The sequence below is a fragment of the Mustelus asterias genome, chromosome 13 (genome assembly GCF_964213995.1).
Source record: "Mustelus asterias chromosome 13, sMusAst1.hap1.1, whole genome shotgun sequence".
Classification (NCBI taxonomy): domain Eukaryota; kingdom Metazoa; phylum Chordata; class Chondrichthyes; order Carcharhiniformes; family Triakidae; genus Mustelus; species Mustelus asterias.
The window spans coordinates 38,564,503-38,587,401 of record NC_135813.1 but is presented as its reverse complement, the minus strand read 5'-3'; the positions used below and the strand labels follow the sequence as shown (position 1 = coordinate 38,587,401).

The window sequence follows — 22,899 nt, the reverse complement described above, 5'->3', positions numbered from 1 at the left end:
ATTGCAACAGGATCTTGATCAATTGGGCCAGTGGACTGATGAATGGCAGATGGAGTTTAGACAAATGCGAGGTGATGCATTTTGGTAGACTGAACCAGAGCAGGACTTACTCAGTTAATGGTAGGGTGTTGGGGAGAGTTACAGAACAAAAAGATCTAGGGGTACATGTTCATATCTCCTTGAAAGTGGAGTCACAGGTGGACAGAGTGGTGAAGAAGGCATTTGGCATGCTTGGTTTCATCGGTCAGAACATTGAATACAGGAGTCGGAATGTCTTGTTGAAGTTGTACAAGACATTGGTAAGGCCATACTTGGAATACTGTGTGCAATTCTGGTCACCCTATTATAGAAAGGATATTATTAAACTAGAAAGAGTGCAAAAAAGATTTACTAGGATGCTACCGGGACTTGATGGATTGAGTTATAAGGAGAGGCTGGATAGACTGGAACATTTTTCCTCTGGAGCGTAGGAGGCTGAGGGGTGATCTTATAGAGATCTATAAAATGAGGGGCACAGATCAGCTAGATAGTCAATATCTTTTCCCAAAGGTAGGGGAGTCTAAAACTAGAGGGCATAGGTTTAAGGTGAGAGGGGAGAGATACAAAAGTGTCCAGAGGGGCAATTTTGTTCACACAGAGGGTGGTGAGTGTCTGGAACAAGCTGCCAGAGGTAGTAGTAGAGGCGGGTACAATTTTGTCTTTTAAAAAGCATTTAGATAGTTACATGGGTACAATGGGTATAGAGGGACATGGGCCAAATGCGGGCAATTGGGATTAACTTAGGGGTTTTAAAAAAGAAAGGGCGGCATGGACAAGTTGGGGCGAAGGGCCTGTTTCCATGCTGTAAACCTCTATGACTCTATGATTATAACTCCCACTCACCTGATGAAGGAACAGCACTCTGAAAGCTAGTGGCTTGTGCTACCAAATAAACCTGTTGGACTTTAACCTGGTGTTGTGAGACTTCTTACAATAATAAGTCTCAGGTCTTATGAAGGAGCTGCGCTCTGAAAGCCCGTGATTCTAAATAAACGTGTTGGACTTTAACCTGGTGTTGTGAGACTTCTGAGTGTGCCCTCTGGCAATGACAAAACACAAGATACCCATTCACATATACTACAAAGACTATTTGTTTCCAAGCTAGTCTGTCAACTTGCTTCGCAAGAGCAATCAGGTGGAGCAAGCTACCACAGTCACAGCCCCAGTGTTCGAAATCTTCAAGACTCATCTCTTGAATATTTAACAATTTTCATTATCAGGACTACCATCTCAGCAGATCATGTCTGATTTAGCGAGTGCTACCCATTTAATGTTGGCAGAATATGGATATCAGTTGTAATGTCCTAACTATGTTAGGGGTTGTGGGTTTTAAACAGAAAGAACAGAATGTGGTTTTCACGCATAGGGCTGGATTCTCCGACTTTACTCGCAGCCGGGATTCTTCCGCCCCCCCCACCACCCCCCCTCCCCTGCAGTGAATGGAGATTTGACCTGTACGGACTGTAAGCGGCAGCGGGGCATCAGCAGCCAGAGAATTCCGGCCATAGATTCAAACTAACAACAACAGATTTATTCCAGGAAGTCTGGCCTGTACAGAGTACAGACCGGAAGTAAAACAGCAGCCCGTGGCAACACCCTAATGACACCACCATCAAATCATGTGATCAGCTCTTAAAGTAACCATGCAACCACTTAAATATATAACATGAGCTATGATGCCAGCACAACTAAAACAGAGGTAGAAGCAAAAGTGGAAGATCTTTCCATTTATTATTTCCTCCACTTCCTTCATTTTCTATCTCTTTACCTTCTTTGAACCTGTTATGGCTCTATTTCCAGTTCTGATCCAAGGTCACTAATCTGAAATTATCTTTGTTTCTTCCTTTATAGATGCTGCCTGATTTGCTGATAATTTCCAGCATGTTTTCTTTTTCTTTTAGATTTTCAGGATCCACAATATTTTGCTTACCTTAGCCATGCTCTTTTTTTTCCATTTTATTTCACCACTAACTTACCAAAAGATGATTGTCCATCTTATGCATTTTCACTTTCATCATCTTAACACAAGATAAAGCTTTGCCAGAAGAAGTCCTTCCAAAGTTGGTCTCATTCACATTAAACACCAGGATTGGCTTCAGCATATCTGTTCTCTGCACATATAAAAAAAACATTTTTAAAAAATTGGTGGCACAGTGGTTAGCACTGCTGCCTCACAGCGCCAGGCACCCAGGTTCGATTCCCGCCTTGGGTCGCTGTCTGTGCGGAGTCTGCACATCCTCCCTGTGTCTGTGTGGGTTTCCTCCGGGTGCTCTGGTTTCTTCCCACAGTCTGAAAAGACGTGCTGGTTAGGTGCATTGGCCATGCTAAATTCTCCCTCAGTGTACCCGAACAGGTGCCGGAGTGTGGTGACCAGAGGACTTTCACAGTAACTCCATTGCCGTGTTAATGTAAGCCTATTTGTGACAATAATAAATAAACTTAAACTTAAAAAAACTTAAATTTCTTTGAACTAATGAGGTGATTTGATTAAGATTTACAAGCAGTAAAATTGTTGTCTTCAACAGCCAACTTGTTTTCATCTTCTTCACATGAGGTAATATTCAGAACTCCATATTCACATTTATTTTTGTGGGCGGCACAGTGGAACAGTGGTTAGCACTGCTGCCTCACAGCGCCAGGGACCCCGGTTCGATTTCCGGCTTGGGTGACTGTTGTGTGGAGTTTGTACATTCTTCCTGTGACTGTGTGGGTTTCCTCTGGGTGCTCTGGTTTCCTCCCACATTCCAAAGATGAGCAGGTCTGGTGCATTGGCCATGCTAAATTGCCCCTTAGTGTCAGGGGGATCAGCTAGGGTAAATGCATGTGGTTATGGGAATAGGGCCTGGGTGGAATTCTGGTCGGTGCAGACTCAATGGGCTGAATGGCCTCCTTCTGCACTGTAGGGATTCTATGATTCACAAGTTCTTCCTAAAGTAACAAAGGAAAACCTTCTTATGTAGAAAACTGACACAGGCAAGCAGTGAATCATAGTTGTTGCTTCTCTCTTTAGTCCAATTTTCCCAGTGAGATGGATATGTGAGGTATCAGTTGACAAGTTTTATCTCAGTCCAATTGTCTCTTCTTAACTCAGCAAAACATCATTGTTAATCTCTCCTTAATCCTTGCGGCATCCGCACTGAGTAACTGTGCAAGTGGTATATAAAGGTTTCCCTTATCCTTTTAGCTTGCTTACTAACTGCTGTTTTTCCCATGTGGCAATGGAAGCTAACCTAATTTTCCTGATGACTGCCCTCCCTAGCTAAGACTTCACAGAGGACAAAAAAGATTACAGATGAGGAGAGCCATTTGGAGTCACCTTTATTTACCCAATCAGGATGAGCCTTTTAATCCCTCATCCACACCCACCCACCCAATTAGTTCAGAAACATTCCCAAGGTTTCACGTCTGTGATTCTATCCAGGAGTCCATTCTGTATGCTGATCAATCTTTGTCTGAAGAATTTCCAGATATCAGTTTTAAACTTGTCTTTAGCTCAGGAAACCTGTGGCCTTTTATCGTATTCTCGCAACTTAGAATCGAATAGAATCCCAAAAGAGGCCATTTGGCCCATCGAGCCTGCACCAACAATAATGCTACCCAGGCCCTGTCCCCATAACCCCAGATATTTACCCTGCCATTACCTCTGACGCTAAGCATGGCCAATCCACCTAACCTGCACATCTTTGGACTGTGAGAGGAAACTGGAGTTCCCGGAGGAAACCCACGCAGATACGGGGAGAATGTGCAGACTCCACACAGTCACTTTGAAGTCAATTTTCATAACGTACTTTTTCTAGACTTTTATTGAATAACCTTTTCTAATATTTCTAATATAAAAGCAACTTCCGCAGGTCTGGAATCGAACCTGGGTCCCTGTCGTTATGAGGCAACAGTGCTAACCACTGTGCCACCCAGTAATTTCACTATTTACCCTCTCCACACCATTTGGTGTTTTGTACAGATCTTCAGAATTGCTTCTCACAAGTCTTCTTTCAAGGCTGATAAATCCAAACTACTTCAATTTTTCCTCATCACTCAGGCTGCTAAAACTGAGAATCGATGGGCCAAATGGCCTCTTTCTGCACTGGAGGAATTCTGTGATTCCATGATCAACCAGATGGCACATTGCTGCATTCTTCCTTGACTATAACTTTCCATTCATTGGCTATGTTGGGCGTCACATTTATTGCAAAGACAATTGGGTCATTTTCAACATTGCCCTTTACTATTCCAAAACTAGACAGAGAGTGGTATCTTCCCGACAGCTGTAGCACACTTACATTTAAATATTATTAAGCCTTCAGATGGTGCCGCCATCTTGAGGCGTCCATCTCATTCATTGGCAGTGTCTGCCTTTCCCAGTGGGACTGGCGTCACCCATAGCCTCATTGACTCTCCCAATAACAAAGCCTGCCTTCCTTCCCTGATTGGATGGGATTGCTGGTGGGTGGCCTCCTAAAGGCTGCCTCAGGGAAGATAGCAGAGCTGGGCATGACTCAAACGTATGCACTGGTGGAATATTTTTTAAAGGCGGCAAAGTTTTAACCTTAGGGTTCCTGGGTTCATTGATTTTGCTACTTTTTCCGGAAACCTTTGACTTTGCCAGAGCTGGATTCTCTGGAGCTTTAGCTAAGCATGCAAATTCTTCGTTCTCGCAGGCAGTGATGGCGGGGTGAATGAGATCAGAAAATCTTGCCCTTTGCCTGCCTTTCGTTCAATAATTCCTGATATTTCCTCTAATTCCAATTGGTTCTTCCCAATTCTTCCCAATAGAGGTGGCATGGTAGCACAGTGGTTAGCACTGCTGTCTCACAGCACCAGGGATCCAGGTTCGATTCCCGGGTTACTATCTGTGTGGAGTTTGTACGTTCTCCCTGTATCTGCGTGGTTTTCCTCCGGGTGCTCCGGTTTCCTCCCACAGTCCGAAAGATGTGCTAATTGGGTGCATTGATTGACCCGAACAGGCACCGGAGTGTGGCGACTACAGAAATTTCACAATAATTTTGTTGCCGTGTTAACGTAAGCCTTACTTGTGACTCATAAATAAACTTTTTAATTTGGATAACATCGGCAAATTTCAGAAGTAGTATGTGATCACAATTTCAGAAGCACAGCTGTGTGGTTTTCTCCCTAAATTCCTTGCAGCAAAGTACCTTCAAAGTCAAATTTGATGTGATTGTCTTGCCTGCCTGTACTTTTATGGAAGTTCTACACCTCTTGGGTGACTTTTTGGAGCAATCACTTGCTTGCACGGTAGAACCTTTCTTTTGTTATGTTACTGATCAGTCAAAAAGTCAGAGTTATGTGGCAACTTTTACATGTATGTTGCAATCCGAAGCTATGGATAGGGGTGGTAGAAACTCTAAGCGTGGGGTTCTCCGTCCGTTCATGCCGGTGGGATTCTCTGGTCCCGCTGCAGTGAACGGAGATTTGGCTGCACACCAAATTCTCCGTCCTTGCTGACAGCAGCAGTGATCGGCTGGAAATTCTGGCCCAAGTTTCTTGCCATCACATGGCTGACCAGGAATCTCTCCTGCTCTTACCACCTGCGATTGGCATGTTGCAAGGATTTACAGGTTGATAATCAAGCTGTTTTGCCATGTTATGAATTCAGCTTGTTTGGCCCCCCACATCCTGGGCGGGGCCCAAACCTGGAGCTCTGGCTCAGAGACAGGGGCTGGAATTGTCCGGCCGTTCGCGCCGGCGGGATTCTCCAGTCCCACCAGCAGCACACCCCCGCCCGCGGGATTCCCACCTGCGTGGGGTGATGTCAATGGGAATTCCCATTGACAGCGGCGGGACCAGAGAATCCCTCCATGAGCAATAAATGTGCTGCCTCCTGCTGGCAGAAACCACATGGCTGGGGAGGCCGGAGAATCTTGCCCAATGACTCTACACACTGCGCCATCAGGCCTCCTTAAACGACAGTACGTTCAGTCAATATTTGAAGGCAGAGTTATTTTCACTTCCAAATCACATTCACACACTGAGTTCCTTCACTTTTTTCAAGGGTAGTCTCTTTCATTGAAGCAACACTGTTGAAGGAAGCATGAAGCAATCACCTTCATCTTTGTTCTTTTCCGAAGCAACACCTCAACTTACCCAGACGTTGCAATCTGAACATCAGTTCACAGGTTTTGACAACCACTCATAAAATTTATTTTGAAAGAGTTGGTTACAACTCTTGAAATTGGTGCTCTCTGACCTTAGAATACGACTTTTCTTTTCAATATGACTTTCCTTTTTCTTTCTGAAAGCTTATATTATTTCTAATCTCACACTTAGGTCTTGGCCTTGTTCTCATCTGAAGGTTTGCCAAACATTAATTTATAACCTCAGCTTAACAGTGTTGAGGTGTCAACATGTGACTGTTACTTTATAGGTTTCCACCCTTGATATATTTTTGTATCTGACTTCATTGGCCATCTGCATAAGTGGCCATTATGCCATCACCACCACACCTCACTCCCCCTACCCCACCACACAGCACCAGTCAGCTTGTGCATTTATCTCCCCTATACCTAGCTGTGGATATGTAGTTAAATCCAAGGCTGTACAAAGAACCTTTATAGCCTAACTTAGTAGAATATATTTTGTGATGCCACATTGCCACTTTGAAAGGTAGGTGAGTCTCCTACAGGCTATAAATTGCTGGACAAATTTATTTATAACTGTTAATTTGTAGTAAATTTACAGTAAATATCTAGCTGTGGATATGTAGTTAGGTGCAGGCTCAATGGGCTGAATGGCCTCCTTCTGCACTGTAGGGAATCTATGATTCTAACTCCGAACACTTGGAATGATCTGCAAAACCAGGCTCCAGGAAGGACACCCCAGTAATTGATCCACACCAATCAAAGCCTTCAATGTACCAGACTGTCATGTATATTCACTGCAGCATTCAAAAACAGATGGCAGTAAATTTTGAGTTTTACTTTGCGTGCCATGGCCACCAAGAAAAAGTCTAGTCGACAATCCGTTGCAGGAATAAGAGTGCTTCATTTTTTTGCCACATTACCAGCAATAACCTGTGGTAAAACTCACTTTGTGGTGCATGAAAACTTAAGGTTTTCACTTTTTGATTTGATTTATTATTGTCACATGTATTGGGATACAGTGAAAAGTATTGTTTCTTGCGCGCTGTACAGACAAAACATATCATCCATGGAGGACAAGGAAAGGAGAGGGTGTAGAATGTAATCATAGAATCCCTACGGTGCAGAAGGAGACCATTCGGCCCATCGAGTCTGCATCTACCACAATCCCACCCAGGCTCTATTCCCGTAACCCCACACATTTACCCTGATAATCCCCCTGACACTAGGTCAATTTATCATGGCCAATCTACCTAACCCACACATCTTTGGACTGTAGGAGGAAACTGGAGCACCAGAGGATACCCACGCAGGCATGAAGAATGTGTGAACTCCACACAGACAGTGATCCGAGGCCAGAATCGAACCCGGATCCCTGTGGCTGTGAGGCAACAGTGCTAACCACTGTGCCACCAACGCGCCACAGCGAAAAACCGCACCGACCTCCTCAGAAGACAAACACGGGATACAGTGGACAGAGTACCGTTCGTTGTCCAGTACTTCCCCGGAGCGGAGAAGCTACGGCATCTCCTCCGGAGCCTTCAACATGTCATTGATGAAGACGAACATCTCGCCAAGGCCATCCCCACACCCCCACTTCTTGCCTTCAAACAACCGCACAACCTCAAACAGACCATTGTCCGCAGCAAACTACCCAGCCTTCAGGAGAACAGTGACCATGACAACACACAACCCTGCCACAGCAACCTCTGCAAGACGTGCCGGATCATCGACACAGATGCCATCATCTCAAGTGAGAACACCATCCACCAGGTACACGGTACATACTCTTGCAATTCGGCCAACGTTGTCTACCTGATACGCTGCAAGAAAGGATGTCCCGAGGCATGGTACATTGGGGAAACTATGCAGACGCTGCGACAACGGATGAATGAACACCGCTTGACAATCACCAGGCAAGACTGTTCTCTTCCTGTTGGGGAGCACTTCAGCGGTCACGGGCATTCGGCCTCTGATATTCGGGTAAGCGTTCTCCAAGGCGGCCTTCGCGACACACGACAGCGCAGAGTCGCTGAGCAGAAACTGATAGCCAAGTTCCGCACACACGAGGACGGCCTCAACCGGGATATTGGATTCATGTCACACTATTTGTAACTCCCACAGTTGCGTGGACCTGCAGAGTTTCACTGGCTGTCTTGTCTGGAGACAATACACATCTTTTTAGCCTGTCTTGATGCTCTCTCCATTCACATTGTTTTGTTTCTTAAAGACTTGATTAGTTGTAAGTATTCGCATTCCAACCATTATTCATGTAAATTGAGTCTGTGTCTTTATAAGCTCTGTTTGTGAACAGAATTCCCACTCACCTGAAGAAGGGGCTTAGAGCTCCGAAAGCTTGTGTGGCTTTTGCTACCAAATAAACCTGTTGGACTTTAACCTGGTGTTGTTAAACTTCTTACTGTGTTTACCCCAGTCCAACGCCGGCATCTCCACATCATGACCACCATGCCACCCAGTGTTACAGTCATAGCTAGGGTGTAGAGAAAGACCGACTAATTTGCATTTTTGGATGAATTGTGATGTTCAGAAAGTTGAGAGTTGGTATTGCGGTATACAGCAGTCTTTAACTTTGGGGAATCAGAATCAGCAACACGATACAGGTCGGTCAGCTATAGTCATGCACAGGTTACTCTTTTAGGACTCTGCCCTTACCCTGACTTTAATCTGATTCTTGTTCCATCAATCTACATAGCTACTCTGATATGGTCAAATGTAATGCCAATTTGACCCATAATGTGATGCTGCAGGCCCAAAATCATTTGTCTAGACTAAAGATTGTTTTTTAGTTAAAGTTTATTTAATAGTGTCACAAGTCGGCTTGCATTAACACTGAAATGAAGTTTATGTGAAAATCGCCTCGTCGACACATTCCGATGCCTGTTCGGGTACACTGAGGGAGAATTTAACACAGCCAATGCACCTAACCAACATGTCTTTCGAACTGCGAGAGGAAACTGGAGCACCTGGAGGAAACCCACGCAGTCACGGAGAGAACATGCAAACTCCGCACAGACAATGACCCAAGCCGGCAATTGAACCGGGGTCCCTGGTGCTGTGAGGCAGCAGTGCTAACAACTGTACCACCGTGCCGCCCCGCACCCCCCCTCCCCCTCCATTGTCCACACCTATTTCATGAAAGGCTATAAAACAGCCTGAGCGAGGAAATAATTTTCCTTGCACCAATAGGAACTGGATTCTCCAACTGAAGGGTCAGGGTTGAAAGATGTTATTTAAATCAAACAACTGCACTATCCAATCCTAGTTTACCCTTTACCCAAGCTGCGATGGAGGGAATGGGTTGCTCCTGAATACATAAGTATCTGGTACGCTATATTTAACCGCTATTTCTGTAACCCCTGGCAGGAATTGCTCACTGCTCTGGGATTGCCAACAAAACATCAACAATTCCTTCTCCAAGATTAGCTGACAAAATGTGAAACATATCACAGTTTTTTTTTGCTCTAGTGGGGAAGAGACAGTCAAATATATCATCACCATCATTCTCTCAATGCCAGTGCCAGGAACTGGTGGATGAAGAAATCCATACTGTGATTTGATGTCCATCTGCTTCAGAGATGGGTCCTTGCCGTTGCATATACTGCAGTGCGAATGTGATTTATTTATTTATTTTCTACATTACAGATTTTAACTGTACTTCTGTGTATTACTGCCTGAAATATATCATAATGCAGATAATTCCAAAGCTCTCGAGTTTATAATCAGAGAATCTGATCAAAGGGGGGACGGTAAGCCCAATGTGCTGCTTTGCAAAGCTGTCAAATTTAGATCCACGTTGCTGCAACTGAGTTCCCCCCAAGCGTGTGTCCAATTGTCTTACAAACGTTACCACGGAATTTGATTCCACCACATTTTCATAGAGTGCCTTTCAAATCCTAACAACCACTGTGTAATAAAATGTCTTCTCATTTCTTCGCTTGTTCTTCTGATAATCATTTTAAATCTATGACCTCTGATTACTGCCCACTAATCAAAAGGAAGTTTCTCTCCACCTGCTCTTTCAAAACCTTACCGAATTTTGAATGGTTTACTGTTTTTTTCCCCCAATTTATTCTTTCATTTTATTCCTTGCCATCGCTGGCAAGGTCTAATATTTGTTGCCCATTCTTAATTGCTCTTGAACTCTTGGGGTGGCACGGTGGCACAGTGGTTAGCACTGCTGCCTCACAGCGCCAGGGACACAGGTTCGATTCCAGCCTCGGATCAGTGTCTGTGTGGAGTTTGCATGTTCTTCCTGTGTCTGCGTGGGGTTTCCTCCGGGTGCTCCGGTTTCCTCCCACACTCCAAAGATTTGCGGGTTAGGTGGATTGGCCATGCTAATTGCCCCTTAGTGTCAGGGGGATGAGGAGGGTAAATATGTGGGGTTACAGACCTGGGTGCGATTGTTGTCGGTGCAGGCTCGATGGGCCAAATGGCCTCCTTCTGCACCGTACATTCTATGAACTGATAAACTTGCTAGGCTGTTGCATAGGGCAGTTAAGGGTCAACCAAATTGATGAGGATCAGGTGTCACATGTGGGCTGGATAGGAAAAGGATGGTAGACTTACTTCCTTAAAGAACATTGGTGAACGAGGTGAGTTTTTTTTAACAGCAATCAATGTGTTATACATTTAAAAGGGGTGCATAGTTGCTTTAAGAGCTGAATACATGATTTGATGGTGATGTCATTGAGTATGTGTCCAGGCTGCTGTTTTACTTTCAGTTTTTATACTGCAGTGCAAAGGGAGCAGCTCTTCAATAAAACCTACTGTGTGTTAGTTGAATCTACATGTGCAAACCAAGTCTTTTCTTTTTCTGTTAAAATCCACAACCCCTAACATAGTTAGGACATTACACAACGGTAGCTACATGACCACTATTACTGAGACCGGTTTTCAGATTTTATTAATTGAATTTAAATTCCACCCTCTGCTATGATGGGATTTGAACCTGTGTCCCCAGAGGATTAGCTTGGGCCTCTGGATTGCTAGTCTAGTGACATTCTCAGTTCGCCACCCTGTCCCCCTTATTTTTCTCTGCTTTCAGGAGAATAATCCTAGTTCCCGCCAATCTCTCACACGATAAAGTTTCTTGTCCTTGGTATCATCCTGCTAAATCTTCTCTGTATTCTCTCTCAGGTCTTGACATCTGTCCTAAATTTTTAGTGAGGTGCCTAGAATTGTAAATAATACTTCAGCTAAGGGCTATCCAGTGATTTGTCAAGGTTTAGCATGACCCAAATCATTTTGTATCCAATTTATAAAGTATCCAATACTTTTTTCTTAGCTGCCTTATCAACTTTCCCTGCCATTTTCAGAGACTTGTGATTATTCCCTAGACCCTTCAACTCACGCAGACCCATCTAATCAAAACCATTTAGCTTGTACTGCCATTACATGTTGTTACTCCCAGTGTGCATATCACTCCACATTTTTATAGTAACCATACAGTGCAGAAGGAGGCTATTTGGTCCATCGAGTCTACACCGATTCTATGACAGAGCATCTTACCCAGTCTCACTCCATTGCCGTAACCCCATGCGTTTACCCCACTAATCCCTCTTACCTACACATCTTGGAATGCTAAGGAGCAATTTAGCATGGCCAATCCACCTAACCAGCACAACTTTGGACTGTGGGAGGAAACCGGAGCACCCAGGGGAAACCCACACAGACGAGTGGAGAATGTGCAAACTCCACACAGACAGTGACCCAAAGCTGGAGTGGCACTGAATTGCATCTGCAATGAGTCTGCCTATTTCACCAGACTTTCTATGTCCTCCTGAAGTCTGTGGCGATCCTGTTTATTATTCACTCTATTGTTATGTTGTGTTGTCCCCAATAGTCAAAATTATCCTCCCAATACATGGAATGTAATCAACACTTGGGAAACACCATTACATACTTTTCACCAATCAGAAAAAAAAATCCATACACAATACTCTTTTCCCCATCCCTTAGCCAAATGCCAAACTAAGTTCCTGCCATTCATTTAATACCATGCTTCTATTTTCTGATTAAATCTCTTCTGTGATATTTAATCAAATTATTTTATATCTATATATGCAACGTCAACCTTCTTTATTATTTCATTAAAAAACTCAATGAAGTTAGTCAGGCATAGTCAAAAGAGAAAATGCTGGAAAATCTCAGCAGGTCTGGCAGTATCTGTAAGGAGAGAAAAGAGCTGATGTTTCGCGTCCAGATGACCCTTTGTCAAAGATAAAAGACATAGAAAATGGGAGATATTTATACTGCGGGGTGAGGTAATTAAAGATGAGTCATAGCCACAAAAACAAGGGGAAAGGCTGCTGATGGCAGTCCATAGAGAGAATAGAAGGTGTGAATGGCCAAACGGCAGAGAAGCTGAAATCAGAGGGTAAGCTGTGACAGATGAAGATGTGGGGGGAGGGGGAGATGGGTGGGAGAGAGGTAAAATTGAGAAAAAGGTGAAGCAAAGGAGAAGAAAAGATAAGGAAAGGGGGGAATAGAGAGAATTTAGGGAACCCTAAAATAGGAGGAAAGAATGGGGGAAAGAAAAATAAAGAAAGACAGTAATGAAATAAAAGGTATAGAACAGTTAAAAATTAAATAAAATGAAAACAAAAGGTCGAGATTGGGTAGAGCAAATCATCTGAAGCTGTTGAATTCAATTTTGAGACCGGAAGGCTGTAAAGTACCTAGCCGGAAGATGAAAGTAATTTGCTTTTAGTCAGGCATAGCCTGGCTTCAACAAATCTGTGCTGACAATCCTTCATTAAAGCCATACTTCTCCAAGTGAGAATTAGTTCTGTGTTTGTCACTTTTCCATCACTAAAGTTAAACAGATTGGCCTATAGTTGCAAGGTTTACCCCTCTTCCCTTTTTGAATAGGGATGTAACACTTGCAATGCACCAATCCTCTGACACCACTCCCATATCCAAGGAGGATTGAAGGATTTGAGGTCTGCCATCTCCACCCTTAGCTTCCCAAAGTAACCTATGATGCATCCCATTTGGACTGACTGACCTACATGTCAATCTCTTTAGTATCTCATTTCTACCTAATGTTATCATGTCCAAATCTCTCCAGCAACGTTAACTTAATAGATGTAAAACGTTAACTTAATAGATGCAAAGTAATTCAGTCAATGCCCTTTATTGTCAAAAGATTTTCATTGTTGTCCCTAAATGGCCTGCCAATTCCTTAACGTTATTTTTTATTTTTATTTGTTTATAAGCAATTTTTGTGTTTCCTTTCATGTTACCCATTCATCTTTCCTCAGATTATACCTTTATCCTTCTGATATCATTTTTAAATCAATTTCCCCCTTCACCCTTTGTATCCTGCCTGGCTTGTGACTGAATTCTTTACCTGATATTTGCATCGACCCTGCTGTTTTATTTCAGCAATTTTTCATTTTCATCTAAACTGTCAGAGCTCTGGCTTTGTTTGCACCATTTTTCCTCCTTGTGGGAATATGTTTGCTTTGTATGCGAGCTTTCTCTATCTTGAAGCATGGCCATTGTTCATTCACTGTTGTCCTGTTCTAACTTTAATCCCACTCCATCTCTGCAACATACCTTCATAAATTGCCTTTCTTTTAGTTGAATATTTTCCCTTTAGTTTTTTTGTTGTTCCTTTCCAAAACTCTTGTAAGCTTCATTATAATCGCTATTATCCAGATGCTCCCCCACTACAACCCACTCCATCTGCCCTACTTCATCCCCCAGAACTGGATCCAGCACTGCTTATTGAGCTAAAGGAACACTGACTAAACAAAAGAAAATCCTGTGAACCCTTGAGGAATTCTTCATTCTTGTTGTACTTTACTTCCCCCGCACAGTCTATATGAGGACAACATTATTATATGCTCTGTTATTTCTCAACTTCTCTGAAATTTGGCTACAGATTTGCTCCTGCTCCTATTTTTTTCTCAATGTGTGTGAGTCTATACTAAACATTCAGTAATGTACCAGCTCCCTTCCTGTTCCTTAATTGAATCATCAATTCTCATTTATTGTATGCAATTGGCTACAATGTATAAATGGGCTTCCCAATTTCTATGCAGGAAACTTGTCCAGAATTTCAGATACTGGAAAATCTCAGCAGGTCTGACAACATCAGTGGACAGAGAATAGGGCCAATGTTTGGAGTCTGGGTGATCTTTCTTCAGTTCTGTCAGACCTGCTGAGATTTTCCAGCATTTTTTGTTTTTGTTTCACATTGTAACATCCACAGTATTTTGCTTTTACCTGAATTTCAGATGATGTAAGACCCAGAACAAGACAATGGCAGAACTATAAGTAAGGCATGCTGGGCTGCAGTACAAACAGGTGCTGCATTGTCAGTGTTGAATTTTTTTAGGTGACACTTTAGGGGAAGTGTCTGTCAGTCCACTTGGGGGTCTGCCCAGCTAGGCTAGGGTGGCATGGTGACACAGTGGTTAGCACAGCTGCCTGACAGCACCAGGGATCCAGGTTTGATTCCCAGCTTGGGTCACTGTCTGTGCGGAGTCTGCACGTTCTCCCCATGTCTGCATGGGTTTCCTCTGGGTGCTCAGGTTCCCTCCCACAGTCTGAAAGACGTGCTGGTAGGTGCATTGGCCATGCTAAATTCTCCCTCAGTGTACCTGAACATCAACTAGGGGATTTTCACAGTAACTTCATCACAGTATTAGTGTACCAGGTTAAAGTCCAACAGATTTATTTGGAATCACTAGCTTTCGGAGTGCTGTCCCTTTATCAGGCGAGTGAGCAGTGCTGGAGGAGCAGCCTTCCAAAAGCTTCTGATTCCAAATAAACCAGCTGGACTTTAACCTGGTGTTGTGAGACTTCTTACTGTGCACACCCCAGTCCAACGCCGGCATCTCCACATCAGTGTTAATGTAAGCCGACTTGTGACACTAATAAATACACTTTTATTAGATAGTGCTAGTATTATTGCAAGGACAGGAGGTTCTCCCAGTCTGAGATGGGCCAACACCATCTCTCAAAGGGCATCCCTGGATGCAACCCATGGCGGTGGGTGAGATCTTACTCTGTCCCCCGCGGTTGTGTTTTAATGCAACTCCAGGTCGCTTGCTTTCACCGATGTTGTCAGACCTGCTGAGATTTTCCAGTATCTGAAATTCTGGACAAGTTTCCTGCATAGAAATTGGGACTGTGTGAAAATGAAATTGAAACCCGATGCTCTCAAATTCGAAAGGGGGAGAAGGGTTATTGCTCGGTGGCATGGTTAGCTGGTTAGTTACAAGACCCTTTACAGTTAGCCCGGCACCTCCCTAAGTCTTTTCAGTCCATGCCACTCCAATTAGCCTTCAAGGCTGTTACTTCATTAACAGGGCAGTTTGCTTGAAATGCATTTACTAATCTCCCAGGTAAAACAATGGAATTTACAATAGAATGAATCAGAGCACCGCGCTGAGATTTTTTCGCAATTGTTCCTTGAGTCTGTGGGGGAGAGGAATGGGACAACGGAACCATTCACTGTCCCACACCTTGTGTGCCAAAAGACCCAGAAAGGAGCAAAGCTGAACTTCTGAAAGCTGTGTGCATGTACAGGTATTCTGTGCACATACACACACACACACAGGCTGTGATCGGAATACAGGAGATGTGAAGTGCAGGCTTAATGGAAATATCAAGAAATATATATGGCTGGTTTTACAAAGCCGGAGATGTCAATTCACTAATCCTTACACAAGCGAGCAAGTGTCAGCAGAACGTTGCACAGGGGCGAGAATTATATTTTTAAAGTGTTCTCTCTAAAAAATAATTTGGGTAAACAGCAAATGAACAAGCCCTTCTCGTGTTTCGAAGCCTCTAAGACTAAGTAGGATCAAGCTGTGACCTGCATTCACTCTTTCTCAGCATTGGTTTAGTTTGTCGGCACTCGGGCAGCAATTTGAGTGCACACACCGTGGCCAGACACCGGGGAGAGAGGGAGGGAGGACTGGGGAAGGGACTGTCCTCACTGCAGTCAGGGAGGGAGAGCAGCTCTCAGCAGACCCGTCTCTCAATCCCTGAACTGTCACAGGGTCTAAATCCCCCAGCCTGAGCAATGTACACACATCCAGCACTCTTTTAAGGACATCTCTGAACATCCGCCACCTTTGCTGTGAAGGTGGCAAAAGGTTGATTTGGAATTTGCAAACCTTTGGAAAGGTTTGCTTTTCTTTTTGCAACACAGCCTGGATGTGTGTTTGGAAATGGGGATTCGAGTCTCTCACTCACACAGACACACACTGAGCTGTGCTCCATCGATTTCCCAAGCGCTTCTGGCCAAGTTTCTGCGTCTCTCTCTCTCTCAGCCCCGGATACTGGATCCACACTTGTCCCCATCGCCCTTTTTGCCATCGATTTGCTGATCTCTCCTGTCCGCTTTCACCCTTTGCCCGCATCGCCTTCACTTTCTGATATCGATTCCAGATCCAGATTCTCGCTGGCATATCTCGGCGATGGATTTTTTGTTGTAGAATTTAAAGAGAGCCCCCGAGACCCACTCAAAAAAAATCCCCCCCCCCTCAATTCTCACCTTGGCAGCTTACACCTCTCCCCCTGCTCCGTCTCTCCCAGTCTCTCTACAGCTTGCTCTCCCCTTTACACAACTCACACTCTTCCCCCAACAATTAAAACACAAATCCAAATCAATCCCGCTCCCACACCTGATTATTGCAGCCCTCCAATCCTGCTACTTCCTCACGCTTCCTGTATTTGTCTAACTCCTTTTATACACCCCCCCCCTCTCTATTTTATCCCAGGCGTTCCCGGGATTTGAACCCCCTCCCCCCCACACTTAAACCTGGGGAAACTGTGAAGCCAGCCTGGCACACCTGAGCCTGCCCTTGCTGCCAATCAGCCCCATTTGCCAGCTCCTGCCACAGCCTCTGTGGTAATAATACTCCCTTCCTCTCCTCAAATACCTCCTTCTCTTTCTCTCCACCCCTTTTTTTTTCTCCTCATTCTGCCCAAGACTTTGACTTGAACCCTCTTTGCTCCTTCAGTCTATCAATTGCTCTCTCTCTCTCTGGCTCCTTCATTCAGCCCATCTTCAGTACAGTGTCAGTCCCTCCTCTCTCTCTCTCTCCCTCCCTCCAGCACCAGCTACTTTCTCATTCACTATAGATCTCCACACACACACACACACACACAGTCCCTGACTATGTTGCTGCAGTCGCTGCCACTGTTACTGCTGCTCTCTCCAGTCTCCGCAGTCGGTCGGTAACAAAACGTTTTATTTATTTTATTATTTATTTTAAAAAAAAAGAACAACATACGAAACGCTCCCTCCCTCCCTCTCTCCCCTCCTGTTCCCCTCCTCCTCCTCCTCTCCCTCCTCAACCACCTCGAGTCTTGTCACACCGGCATGAAAAGAAGGGATCTTTCTGTCTCCACGCCAAGCCTGCAAGGTCCCCCGAAGCGGAGCTGGGTCCGTGGTAACTTTATACCGAGAGGCAGCCTTCAGAGCGGATCTGCCTGCATCTCAGCCGCCCAGGAGAACCGTCACTAGGTGAGAGAGTGAGTGCTTGCTGCTGGTGGAGGGGTGGTAGGTGCGTGTATGTGTGGGGAGGGGGTACAAACATTTAACATGACATATATGTGTGTGTGTGCATGTACAGGATAAATATTTTGATGGAGAAGGAAGGGGGGAATGGTCAGTCCTGGCGACTCGGAACTGCAGTGTGCTTAACAGATGCAACCTCGAACCAAACTGTGTGTTTGCATATCTCTTATGTTGCCTGCCATCACATACTGAATTGAAGAGAGGGTATATGGCTGGGGTCTGCCGGGGCAGCACCAAAAAGGGGGGGGGTGTAAGGATGTGGGTGCAGATGCATCCTCCCAATACATGTCCTACCTGAAATCCATTCTCTCTCCTCCACTGTATGTTTGATGTATAATTCGGAACGACCCCTGGTACATTTTGCTGTATGTTGCATGTCAAGGTGTGATGGAAGGGGGGGTGGGGGTGGAGGTGATGAGAGAGAGAGAGAGAAAACTGCTCTGAGCTTTAGGATGAAGAACAGTGAGCAATGGAGGGGGAGAGGAGAAACTGCAGAGAAATATACATAAGGCAAAATGCAACCGCGGGAGAGGAGGGGGGATTAGTGGGGATTTAAAATATGGGGGGAAATCAGCAATATTTTAATCGCTTCTTCGACTTATTTGCGTTAACTCCACAATCGATTGCAGGCTGTTCATTATTTTCTATAGGGATTGCAGTTCAGTGCATGGGAAGTTCTGTTACTTAATCTGTCCTGGTATCATTTTTATGAATCTGGAAGTTTTAAGGACACTCGCCAGATTGTATTTTTAAAAGTTTTTATAAAATGTAAAATGGGTATGTCGCTGAAATATTCTGCAGCCACACTTTTTGTTGTGGCCAGAGGAACGGGGGCGCCTTTTATTTTGCTCCCTGGCATCCAAGATTCCTTTGAAAGTTGTCTTGAATTGCAAGGTGGGCTCTGCAGAAAGCTAGTGCCTTTCCCACTAGATGGAGCCCTGACTCTATCCAAGGCAGCCTGTGAACACACTGGGCTTATTTTTTTTAACAGGAGCTGAACAGTCAATAATGTGTCTTTAAATGACAACTCTTTATGAAAAAAATGCACCTCTAGTTTATTCTGTCACGTGAAGGCAAGGATTTACCCCGGACACTCGCGGGAGTGGGGGCGGGGGGGCGGTTATATAACAATTGATGTGGACAACACTTGATCCCTTTGTATGTCAGGGTTTAAAAAAAGTTAATTATTGATTATTGCCGCCCCCTCAAAGCCAACAGCTGCCGTGCACAGACCTGACTTGCAACAACCCCATCAACGTCGTGGAGATTGAATTATTGGGAGGGTTAATGCTGCCCAGGGCTTGAAATGATTACCAGGGTTAATCTGTCCCTCTGCAGCTCATTATTTCTCTCTCTCTCTCTCTGCAACCCCCTCCCGCCCCCATGTTCACTCAAGTATCCACTGCAATAAAGAATCAACTTTTTTTAACATCCAAACTCAAGGTGTTCGCTGGCTGGCAAGCTGTCAACTCAATAGTGTCCCCCTATTTGCTTTCTGTTCCCACCCCCAGATAATTACCCCCAAACTGCCCATTTATTGATGTAGAACCAAACAGGAGACACACATCTCACAGGATCTGTTCTGCCCATAGTTCCTCAGGTCCGGTTTCACATCATTTCAGGATTGCACTTTATTTGGGGTTGGCTGGCTCACTTCAGCTTTGATCAGGGAGGGAGGCAGGGAGGGATGTTAGATGGCTGGGAAGGTGATTGGACCTTCCCCCCCCTCCTCCCTGTCTTGAGATGCAGTGTTCTGACTGTGATCCCACCGACCCACTATCAAAATGACTTTGGCACTTCACAGGCGCCAGCAGCCCAGCGTGTGTTTGACAAGGGCTGTAAAGTTTGACTAATCTTCAGAATAGAGAGAAAGAGAGGGGGGAAACATACTATTGCAGACAGGAGGACGGGCTGATTGGGGGCCACATCCTTCTACTCTAGCACTGGCTGCTCTCGGTGTCCAGATATATCACCTTCAGTAGCTCCAGGACGCGTTGCCCAGGCTGAGAAGGAGGACGGTCATACACTGGAGGTGGGTTTGCTGTGGTTTTATCTATTTCTGTGTGCGCGCGGTGGACTGGATGCGAAGCCACCTCTCTTTGCTGTGTTTTCTCCCCGGCCTTGCCAAAGGGACCGCTTTTGGTTCTCGCACTCTGGCAGTGGAGCACAAAACCTGAGGACAGTGCTGTGTGCGAGTCAGGGATAAGCTGGTGCACAGGCAGGATAGCAAGCGGCTGCGGGAATTTGCTCAGGTGCTGAATGTGACTGCTGCAGAGAATCTTGGAAAATAGATTTCTTTCTTGCCATCCTCAATGAGCGGGCCAGAGTTCACTCCAACAGTTTAAGTCTATACTGCCAACTGGCTGATTTTCCCATTGTCTGCTTTTTTTCTTTCAAAAGTGGACAAAATGATTGGCATTCTGGGTGACACACGCTTACAGTGGCACCCAATCTGCAGCTCTCACCATCTTATTCTCCTAGTAATTTAATCACAAACCTATTGAAGATCACTGCGACCTTTTGTTTTTCATTTCCTTCGTGTGTCTGTGTGTGTGTGTGTTTGTCTGGGTGTGTGTGTTTGTCTGTTTGTGTGTGTTTGTGTTTGTATCTGTGTGTTTCTGTGTGTGTCTGTCTGTCCCTGTGTGTGTGTCTGTCTGTCCCTGTGTGTCTGTCCCTGTGTGTGTGTGTGTGCGCGTGTGTGTGTGTGTTGTGGCTCCACCTATTCAGATTGGCAAGTGCGGGGGTGGCTTGTTCAGCCAGGGTGGCACTCTGTGCCCACGCGGCTGAGTGTCGGGAGCCTGCGAGCTTTTCGACAGTGTGAATCGCAAAGCTGCAAATCTGTGTAACTGGCATCTCTCGGAGATGCCACAGAGCAAGGTTTACATTGCCAAGTGAAAGATCAGAGCTGTGAGTCCGCAGGGGTTCTGTGACTTAATGCATGCCACGGCAAAGTGGTTTCTTTATGATTACTCTGGCTGGGAGAAGGAATACTCACATGTCTGTTTTAATTGTGAAGAAAAGTTTAATAAATGAGAGGAGGAATTTGTTCACCCACTGGTAATACAAGTTGCATAATTAGTAATTTGGTAGGACCCGTTTCTGTACAAATGGCTTAAAGAGATTATTGGCTGAGTTCTTGGTCACAAAAAGAGTAGAACCCAAAATCTTTGCAAAAATGATGTACAAGTCCTTTGCCAGCGCATATGAAATGAAGATACCTGTTGGTTTAACATAGACATGAACCTGCTTGCTGGAGTTGGGCTTGGATGTACAAAGGAGCTTCGTATGAATGAATGAATCAGCATTCATTAATGTAGAAACCATAGAAATCCTACAGTGCAGAAGGAAGCCATTCGGTCCATCAAGTCTGCACAGGCCACAATCACAGCTAGGCCATATCCTTGCAACCCCACTTATTTACCCCGCTAATCCCTCTAACCTATGCATCCCGGAACATTAAAGGGCAATTTAGCATGGCCAATGCACCTAACCCACACATCTTTGGAGGGAGGAAACCAGAGCACCCAGAGGAAATCCACGCAGGCACAGGGAGAATGTGCAAACTCCACACAGATTGACCCAAACTGGGAATTGAACCCAGGTCCCTGGAGCTGTGAGGCAGCAGTGCTAACCACTGTGCCGCCCCACATTCACATGCTGATATCACACCTAGATTCCAGTAAGAAGAACAGGTAGGATTAATCTCTGAGAAAGGATGTCAAAATATCAGTAAATCTTCAAAAGTGGGATTGAAGGTCACTGCATTTTTTTTGCATTGGCAAGTCACCTGTTACACCTCAAAGGAAATAACTAACCTTTAGGTGGGCGGCACAGTGGTTAGCACTGCTGCCTCGCAGCGCCAGGGACCCGGGTTCGATTCCAGCCTTGGTGACTATCTGAACAGTGTCTGCATGTTCTTCCCGTGTCTACGTGGACTTCCTCTGAGTGCTCTAGTTTCCTCCCACACTCCAAAGATGTGCAGATTAAGTGGATTGGCCATGCTGAATTGCCCCTTAGTGTCCAAAAATGTGTAGGATTAGTGGTATGAATATGTGGGGCTACGGGGATAGGATGGGGGTGGGCCTGGGTAAGATGCTCTGTTGGAGAGTCAGTGCAGATGCGATGGGCTGAATGGCCTCCTTTTGACTGTAGGGATTCTGTGATTCTGTTCTAAAAGTTTTTGATTGAAAATCCCTCTAACCTTCAGCATTGGAAGGGAAGATGACTGACTGGAGCATAGGAACAGTTATAGGCCACTCAGCCCCTTCTACCATACAATTAGTTGATGATTGATCCGAATCTTAACTCCAAATACCTGTCTTGGTTCCACAACCCATAATACCCTTAGCTAACCAAGACCTTTCTAAAGTTTTGACCTCCCTTCAACAGCATTTTGGAAAGGAGAATTCCTATAAAATGACAACCCCTGAATATTCCTGCCCTCTTGAGGTAAAGGCTAACGTTCCATTCGAAAGGTTGGTATCAATACCTGGTGATCTGTTTGATATTTTGGATCTGGTGGTTGAAAGTACGCTGAGGGCAGTCATATTCTGTTCCCCCTTCTCTGCATTTGATGTCATGCACTTCCCATACCATAATTTTATCCAGAGTATACTGTCCCATTCGAGATTAAATGAAAAGTTGCCTGCAACAGCCATTTTAAAGCACATGACAGTTTCAAACCCCTCCCTCACCTCTCGCTTTCTGGGAAACAACCCTCTGAGATTTCTGCACTGCTGCAATTCTAGCTTTCTGCATATTTCCAATTTTCTTTTGTGGCCATGCCTTCAATAGATTAGGCCCTAAGCTTTTGAAATCCCATTGCTAAACCTCTCTGTCATTCTATCACTCTGACTTTTGAACACTAATTAAAATCTACCCCTTGGACCAAGCTATTGGCTACTAGACCTGGTGTTTACTCAGGTGGCTCGGTAACACTCCTGGGTAATGTCTTGGGATGTTTAGATAGGTTAAACTCGTTACATGAATGGAGGTTGTAGCTTTTGTTTAGTTTTGGTTGGTCGAAAAGTGGCATTGAGAGAACCTGGAACAGATTATATAATATAATATTGTGGACTGGGTGGGGTGTGGGGCAGAATGGTGAAGGAGAAATTAAAGTCATCTTTGCATCAAATATTTAAAGACATTTATGAAAAAAATGAAGAAAAAAACACCCTTTCTTTTTACGAGGCCACTGTGCGA

General features: G+C 44.8%; 2 protein-coding genes across 2 annotated transcripts in view; one reads left to right on the top strand and one right to left on the bottom strand.

The window, feature by feature from the left end:
- LOC144503067 (uncharacterized) overlaps window positions 1-22,899 on the bottom strand; it is a 182,346-nt gene that overhangs the window by 147,543 nt on the left and 11,904 nt on the right. The window contains exon 3 of the mRNA XM_078227568.1: window positions 2,016-2,150. Within this exon, the coding sequence (XP_078083694.1) occupies window positions 2,016-2,150 (135 nt within the window). The remainder of the gene's footprint in view (window positions 1-2,015; window positions 2,151-22,899) is intronic.
- brinp1 (bone morphogenetic protein/retinoic acid inducible neural-specific 1) overlaps window positions 17,251-22,899 on the top strand; it is a 400,353-nt gene continuing 394,704 nt past the window's right edge. Inside the window, exon 1 of the mRNA XM_078227598.1 lies at window positions 17,251-17,643. The gene's annotated coding sequence lies outside the window, so the exon portion shown is untranslated. The remainder of the gene's footprint in view (window positions 17,644-22,899) is intronic.